General features: G+C 40.1%; 1 protein-coding gene across 2 annotated transcripts; it reads right to left on the reverse strand.

Annotated features, from left to right (window-relative positions):
• Positions 1-843: 843 nt before the first annotated feature.
• On the reverse strand, positions 844-8,897 carry gip (gastric inhibitory polypeptide). 2 transcript variants are annotated; one of them, XM_012971487.2, is made up of 6 exons: positions 8,752-8,897; positions 6,929-7,021; positions 6,127-6,273; positions 2,343-2,480; positions 1,067-1,144; positions 844-994 (listed from the first exon to the last, which is right to left on the reverse strand). In XM_012971487.2, the coding sequence occupies exons 1-6, from the start codon at positions 8,784-8,786 to the stop codon at positions 985-987; spliced, it is 501 nt and encodes a 166-aa protein (XP_012826941.2). In that variant the 5' UTR covers positions 8,787-8,897; the 3' UTR covers positions 844-984.
• Between the last annotated feature and the right edge of the window lie 224 nt (positions 8,898-9,121).

The raw sequence follows: 9,121 nt of genomic DNA on the forward strand, positions 1-9,121 counted from the left end.
CAATCCAGCACACTTCCTTGGATTTCACTGTTTGCCTAATCATTCTTTAGCCACGCCACTGTTGGCATTGTGATTGGGATTGTTGTCTTCTGCTTATAAAGGTCCCCATACAGGGGCAGATTGTAGCTGCCGATATTGGTCCCTTGGACCGATTCGGCAGCTTATCTGCCCGTGTAGGGGCAGAAATGAGGGGCCTGGCCGACCGATACCTGGCCTGAAATTGGCCAGATCTCGATCGGCCAGGTTAGAAAATTCCGTCGGATCGGGGACCGCATCGGCTCGTTGATGCGGTCCCCGAACCTACTGCCCCTTGCCGCCAGTATAATTTATTTTTTTTAACTACACGCTCCCTGATATCGCCCACCTGTAGGTGGGGATATCGGGTGCGGATCTCAGCGTGTATGGGGAGCACACACACAATTTTGATACTGTTTACTATGTAAATGTTGGTATGGTGTCTTACAGTATGGGCAGCATTAGATTTGTCCCATACATATTGATTTTGAAGCTTGGCTAATCTTTAACCAGATTTGGCCAGAAAACATTATCCCATATTGCAGGTGGCTCACTCTTATGGTTTTTTGGAAACCTCCAGATGTTCCTCTTGGGTAACAGCTTTTTTTGTGCCACCCAACCTATACAGACCGGTGTTATGCCGAGACTGTTTAATCCAATCTCAGCTTTTAAAATCCGTAGCACTTTTAAAGTGATTGTAGGCAACTTTTGATTGACACCTTTTCTAGGCAGCACCACTTTTTGACCACTGGCATAGTGACTTCTAGGAATTTATAGTTGTAGTAGAACTTGAGAAATGTCTATAATATGCACACACAAAGACACCAATGAGGTGAAGTCTGAAATGTATTTTTATTTCCTACGTTGGGAATCAGTGATGCAAATTGATAACTACAGTGTCTGTGTATCTGTCCATGGATTCTCCATCCATACACACCGAGGTCCAAGGATCATGGAATAGAGCAACAATTAAGAAAACCTACGATGAGAAGAAGATAGTTCATGGAATAGGTTGTGGCACCAGTTAGTTCTTGGGGATGATTATACTCACCTCTGTTTGCATAAATCTGTTAGAATCAGTAAATCCACAAATTCCTGGTTCAGCATTGTTTTGGCTTCATTGTAGGCACTGCATGTTAGCAAGGAAGAAGATCAATTAAGATCAAAGCAACCAATCATAGCTAAAAACTTGTCTAAGGGCTTCCCCATATTGGAAAATGTCTGCGACACTGCACATGCTCAGTGGGCTCTGAGTAGCTATTGAGAAGCTAAGCTTAGGGGGTCGTAGCAAATTATCAAGCAGAAAATTAGGTTGGCCTGGGGTCAGACCCTGTTGGGCCCCGGCAGCCCAGACCCGATCCCTGTTGCCACTTCCTCTGGCTGCCGATGTCCTCCCCAGACTTATTTCACTACGCGTGCTCAGGGCAGGACATCGGGTGGCAGGGGCCCCTGTAGGGGGTTGGGGGGGCGTGGTGGGGGCCCCTGCAGGGGGCACCTTGGGGGGTGTTGGACCCCTGGGGTGGCAGCCCTGGTGGGCTCTGCACCCCCAGTCCGACCCTGGGTTGGCCTGTCATATAAACTGATGCTGCGGGGCTGACTAATTCATTTTGATGCTAATTGCACTGGTTTCTGAGCTGCCATGAAGTAATTATCTATATTAATTACTAATCAGCCTTATAAGTGACAGCAGCAGAGAGCATGTGCAGGGAATCAGCTTAAAAGAAGATGGGGGGCTGCTTGGGGTATCTATGGGGGCATATAACTTCCCTACTAAAGGGCTGTGCCAGAATCTCTAAACATAAAGTACAACATTTCTAGCCTACTTTTGTAGGCTTTAGTTCTCCTTTAAATAAATGCATTTATTTTATCAGCATTGATGAAGAATACATTTGTTGCATTAAAGAAGGTGAAGCATCTAAACTGCTATAAAATTTAATACTAAATGCTAAGTAGTGAGCTCACCTAGAGCTGGCACACCATGCACAGATCCCCTTAACTACCACCTATGGAAGTTCATAATTATAGGGTTTCCTGTATGGATTAGACATCTAGCTTTACTCTGTCTTATATGTACCTCCTCAGATGTGCAAAGTGATCCACCCAAGCAATATGCAGAATCTATTTAAGGGGTTTTTATTAACTTAAATGTCCAGTCCAAAAAATGGGTCCCCAAACCATTAAAGGTGGGTTCCATAACTTTCTATGTGTAGTTTCTAGTGTAGATACTAGCATTGAAAACAAGATGCTCAGCAAGTTCTACTCTGAGCCCCTGATTTTATTTGGGTCAGCTAAGAAAAAAGTTAAAAAACCCTGATCTATTTGGTCACCTTTCTCTGTGCTTGTTCCTCATCAGCCAGGTGAAGTAGTTTGTGTTCCTCTCAAATCCTTCCTGAGCTTCTTTTTCTTTCATATTCACATCCGGAAGCTGAAAATCTGCCTCTCTTTTGGTTGCTTCAGATGCATTTCTGTATTATACAAATAAAATGGCAGATTTATGATTGGGAATTCCCTCTATATGGCTAAAAATAACACTCTCCGTCTCCATGTGCACCCTATCTCCTACACACATTTATGGTACCTGAGCACAATCAATGGCTTCTTGATTATTATGTAATGTAAACTATTTTTACTTATCTGGTTTTAGGTACAGTCTAAGTTTGGTGCCTATGGACCAGGCCCGATGTGTTTAGGCTAAAGCAACAAGGAGCTAATACAGATGCTACCAAAAAGAAGCCTGCCTGGGATAGAGACAGAGCACTGTTACAACATAAATGCCCCTTTCCATAGGCAGCTGCTCTGTGCCATGCTCCTATTGGTTTTGTTATATTTTTAAAGTCTACCATGATCCCCAAGTGTACTCCCTTGGGAAACAAGTTACAAAACATTGCTTTCTGGGATCGTCTATCATGCAAGACTGTAAGCTCTTTTGGGCAGGGCTCTCTTCACCTCTTGTATCGGTTATTGATTGCTTTATATGTTACTCTGTATGCATAGGAGGATCTATTTTTGTGATAGCTGTGGGAAGGTGTACTGCAGCCCTATGCCATGGGAATGTTAAAAATAGCCTGACTCAAGTATCTGACCTTTAATCAATTTTTCAAAACTTAATTGAAATATAGAAAATGCATCGTAGTGGACAAACTTCATCCATATAAGGTAAATGTGCAACTGAGATTCAATGAGTATAATAATTTAATAATGAAATAATTTAATGAAATAAAAGGTCTGATAATCCATTACTTTTATACAGCTGACCAGTAAATGTTACCTATTGATTGGTTGCTATGGGTTACTAGACCTGTAATGTGGGGGATGAACGAGACTTGGGAACAGCGAGCAACAGGCCTGGACTGGCAATCCAAAAGTTTTATAGAGAGAAAGCAGTGGGTACTGACACCCCAGGCACATTATATGCAGTCTATATTTACAAAACAAGCACTTCCTTGAGAAGCAGTGGGTGCTGATGGCAGCTATTCATAACATTATTTTGTTTCCCAGCTATGCAGTCTCATGAGGGCTCCACTGTAACTAACTGTAAACACCACTGTAAAAAAGTAAGTGTGAAAACAACAACAAATATAGAAAAGCACAATTAGCTTTTTCAGGGGATAGATTTCATTTCAACTAGTGATTCAGCCTTCAGAACATATACAGTATATTACATGTGAGATTAAATCTACAGGGGATAGATTTCATTTCAACTAGTGATTCAGCCATCAGAACATATACAGTATATTACATGTGAGATTAAATCTACAGAAAAGGTTATTTAGGGACCCATAGGGTTAACATGTCCCTATGGCTTTAAACCCTACAACTTCCTAGTCTATGCTGTTACTGGGCGAAGTATCAGTATCAGTTTATAGTTTTGCATATGTGCCTTATTGGTTATCAGGGAGACCACTCCCTGGCACTTCAATATAGTGCTTTAGCAGGGGGGTGGGCCTTCCTCTTTGGCTGCATGTGCTGACCCAGGTGGGAGTTTCACTGAGCCTGGAATCAACAGGGCCCCACTAAAGTTAGTACCCTAGAGGCTGCATCCAGCTCTAGTGAAGTCGGGGAAACAGGGACCCCGTGAATGAGGAATAGTAAGTATCAGGATCATTTATAAGAGCACTTTCTAGGAAAGTGAGATAGTGAGATTAGTTAGAAAGATCCAACCAGGAGAAATTAGCTGAAGTATTCTTCCTTACAGGCACTGTGGCCTTAGTGCAGGACACGATTAAGACGCAGATATCAGGCCAGTTCCCATCCCTGATCCATAGTCGGCTGTGAGGGACCCTTGGCTGCTAAGGGACACCCTGAGCATACAGATACTGGGCCAGGCTACTCTCCGCAGGGAGGCCGTGCTGGTTGGGGGCCCTTACCTTCCCCACCCTCGGCTGAGGTGGCTATATGGATGGACACCAAATTTTCCTACCTTCTGTGCAATTGCCTGATATCGCCTCTGTGTGAGTATTGCTATAATTCTGCATATTGATTGTCTCTAATAAACCGATTCTATTGTTCAACTGCAAGAACCTTCTGGCGCCCATTTGTTACTCTGCACTGCACGCAGTTACAGTGAGTTGTAGTTGCACTACACCATAGCTCCGTTTGGTCACTTCCACTTAACAAAGGCCCATCCTGATGGATTGAGTTGTGTGTACCCCATGCTCTAAACCTACACAAGCCGTGCTGTTGGCTTGGTTACAGCCAAGAAGGGGTTACAGTTAGTTGGTAAGGTTCTTAGGTAAAGGTTACAGCCTGCAGATTCTTCTCATCAGTGTTCATTTCTGCACTGCCTTCAGTTTGTAATATCTCCCTATCTCTGCCTACATCTGTGCCCAGATTGGTCAATTTTACTGTGCAGGAATGCACAAGAATTCTTAAGCTTCCAGACCGGTGGAGAAACGGAGTGAGTTGGTTTTTTTTTTAAGGTGCCAAGCAGGTTTGGGGAGGCTTAGCCTTATTGAAAATCTGCCTATGGGGGTGTCAGTTTGCTTAGGGGTCTGGAAACTTCTAGTAAACCGTTGCTGCTATTTCTGCCTGTGCCAGAGCTTAGGCAAGAGGAAAGTAGTCCTCAGGACAAGGTTTAAATGAAGATAAATGGGCTTATCATCAAGACCTAATCAGCTTTGTGTATAGGATCCATTATTCGGAAATCCGTTATCCAGAAAGCCTCTAATTACAGGAAGGCCATGTCCCATAGACTCTATTTTAAGAAAATAATTCACATTTTTAAAAATGATTCCCTTTTTCCTCTGTAATAATAAAACAGTGCCTGTACTTGATCCCAACTAAAATATAATTACCCCTCATTGGGGGCAGAACAGTCCTATTGGGTTTATTTAATGGTTAAATTATTCCCTTTTCTCTGTAATAATAAAACAGTACCTGTACTTGATCCCAACTAAGATATAATTACCCCTTATTGGGGGCAGAACAGCCCTATTGGGTTTATTTCATGGTTAAATGATTCCCTTTTCCCTGTAATAATAAAACAGTACCTGTACTTGATCCCAACTAAGATATAATTACCCCTTATTGGGGGCAGAACAGTCCTATTGGGTTTATTTCATGGTTAAATGATTCCCTTTTCCCTGTAATAATAAAACAGTACCTGTACTTGATCCCAACTAAGATATAATTACCCCTTATTGGGGGCAGAACAGTCCTATTGGGTTTATTTCATGGTTAAATGATTCCCTTTTCTCTGTAATAATAAAACAGTACCTGTACTTGATCCCAACTAAGATATAATTACCCCTTATTGGGGGCAGAACAGCCCTATTGGGTTTATTTAATGGTTAAATGATTCCCTTTTCTCTGTAATAATAAAACAGTACCTGTACTTGATCCCAACTAAGATATAATTACCCCTTATTGGGGGCAGAACAGCCCTATTGGGTTTATTTAATATTTAAATGCTTTAGATTTAAAGTATGAAGATCCAAATTACAAAAAGACCCCTTATTGGGAAAACGTCAGGTCCTGAGCATTCTGGATATCAGGTCTCATACCTGTATAAATACATACTCTAATATGCATTCCCAGATTCTGTGCTGTATATGTAAAAATGTTGCGCTTCTTTATACATGTTACATCTATATATATGTGTTCTAGACTTACTCGCTTTTCTTCTCTCTTCTGGCAAGTAACCAGTCCACAAAGTTCTTTTTCAGCATGTTATCCACTGATCTGCTGTAATCGCTGGCCAAAATGGCCTCCGAGTACCGCCTTTGTAAGGGCTGTGGCCTTTCATCATTTACAGCCGCTCTGCCAAACAGAAAAGAAATGGGGATGGAGTGATGGAGTGATGGAGTGTTTAAGTTTTGCCGGAGGATTGATTCTTCTAGTGCTTTAATTGACTAAAGCTGTTTGTACTGTTATCATTTGTTTTATGGTCTATTACTGTAATTAACCGCACTATTGCTGAGGGTTTGCATATTGTGTTGCTCTGGGCATTGGCAGTTAATCTCAATCTATTTTCAAAGCAATGCTTTCTCTTTTAAGCACAAATACACCAAACTAACTGGATTGGCAGTTTCAAACTGCTGTCCATATTGTCATATTGTATTCCAGGGCCAGACTGTGGGCAATCTGTGGTTTCTGTAAGATACCATAGACTGGCACTGTTTGTTGGGCTGGTGGAGGGGGGGCTGTTTGGGTCTCTGTGTATTATTAATCCCAGTCTGGACCTGTTGTATTCAATCCTATGAAAGGAAGCTAAGTTATATATTCCTAAGGCAAGCCAAAAATCACTGGGTCAAACTATGCAAAGGCTTGCGTATATAATATATTAAGCTATGTAGAGATATTTAGAGCTAAAGCCATTAGCCATGAAATCAGCTACCTAGCAATTGTACAGTACAGGGGATTCCTACTTGAACTTAGCCAAGTGATTATTTAAACATACTGGTTGCCCACTTACTTCATTTTATTTTCATCTGCTTTTGCAGTATTGAATATTATAAATGTTAAAAGGAAAGCGGCATATTTCAGGGACATCATTTTCTTTTTTGAACTGCAAAAAAAAAACAAGACAAATAAATCAATATATATATATATATATATATATATATAGGAAATATACAATAGTTAAACTTTATTTAAAGTTTGAGCCCAACATGTAGGGTCCTATATCCTATTCATACTGAATTCTAGCCTGTGAATTGCCAAGATCACAGCAGTTCAATACAGCCTCAATGATGAGTTTTTAGAATATGGGTGCCCATAACTGTCTACTTTGGTAAGGCTATGGCATCAATATGTAGTATCTAAAAAAACCTTGTCATATTCATATACATGCCATAAGAAGGGGGGGGGGGGGTAGACCAAACAGCTGGTTAACTGAATACATTTTTGTGTCCTTGGCACAGATATATCTAAGAATTAAAATAATCCCTAAATATCCCTACAAATATATCTTGTGTTCACAGGCTTTTTATCTAGCCACAGCTTAATAGCAGCTGGAGGACTGCACATTCAATTCCACTGGCATATTTAAAGTGGTGGTTACCTTTAAACTAACTGTTAGTATGTTATAGAATGGCCAATTCTAAGCAACTTTTCAATTGGTCTTCATTATTTATAGTTTTTGAATTATTTGCCCTCTGACTTCACTGACCCCAGTCCAAAATACTATTGCTCTGTGAAAACTACAGTTTAATTGTTATTGTTACTTTTTAGTACAGGTATGGGATCCATTATCCGGAAAACCTGTTTTCCAGAAAGCTCCGAATTATGGAAAGCCCATCTCCCATAGACTCCATTTTAATCAAATAATTTAGATTCTTTAAATTGATTTTCTTTTTCTCTGTAATAATAAAACAGTACTTTATATTTGATCCCAACTAAGATATAATTACCCCTTATTGGGGCAGAACAATCCTATTGGGTTTATTTCATGGTTAAATGATTCCCTTTTCTCTGTAATAATAAAACAGTACCTGTACTTGATCCCAACTAAGATATAATTACCCCTTATTGGGGGCAGAACAGCCCTATTGGGTTTATTTCATGGTTAAATAATTCCCTTTTCTCTGTAATAATAAAACAGTACCTGTACTTGATCCCAACTAAGATATAATTTCCCCTTATTGGGGCAGAACAGCCCTATTGGGTTTATTTAATGGTTAAATGATTCCCTTTTCTCTGTAATAATAAAACAGTACCTGTACTTGATCCCAACTAAGATATAATTACCCCTTATTGGGGGCAGAACAGCCCTATTGGGTTTATTTAATGGTTAAATGATTCCCTTTTCTCTTTAATAATAAAACAGTACCTGTACTTGATCCCAACTAAGATATAATTCATCCTTATTCGGGGCAAAACAATCCAATTGGGTTTAATTAATGTATAAGTGATTTTTTCATAGACTTACGGTATGAAGATCCAAATTACAGAAAAACCCTTTATCCAGAATAACCTTGGTCCAGAGCATTCTGGATAACGGGTCCTATACCTGTACTTACTTTCTATTCATCAGTCTTTCTTTCAAACCACACCCTGGTTGCTAAGGTAATTTGAATCCTAGCAACCAAATAGCTGCTGAACAAAAAACTGAAATAATATAAAAAAAGAAGACCAATTGCAAATTGTCTCAGAATATTTCTCTTAACATCATACTAAAAGTTAACTCAAAGGTGAACAACCCATTTAATATCTAAAATAGGACACATAGAAATAATAACATTATCTTATTCAGACTTTCAGCACCAGTAAAAGTAATGTACAAAGCCTGTTACTTACTGCTGGCAGTGTCCGGTGGTTCTGATCCATCCCATAAAAAGTGAGGCCGTTTTTATATGCACAGCTAAGAGTTCCTATTGGCTTATAGAAGTACGCCAGGTTTCCACCGAGCGCTGCATACCCCGTGCTTCATTAGGCCCATTGATCTGATCTTGTGGAAAACACACATTGCTGTGCACTAATTAACTTAAATTTGTTAATTGTAGGAACACTGAAAGGCTTGTGTTTATAGAGTGGACTTGTTGAACATGGATTCAGAGTCTGCTCCTGATAACAACCTATCTTAATGAAATGACCCGAGAGAAAACAGCATTCCTAATCTGACCATCATTATGATCAATAAATCACACCCAGTTTTGCACTTCATTTG

The sequence above is a fragment of the Xenopus tropicalis genome, chromosome 10, assembly GCF_000004195.4.
Source record: "Xenopus tropicalis strain Nigerian chromosome 10, UCB_Xtro_10.0, whole genome shotgun sequence".
NCBI classification, from domain to species: Eukaryota; Metazoa; Chordata; class Amphibia; order Anura; family Pipidae; genus Xenopus; species Xenopus tropicalis.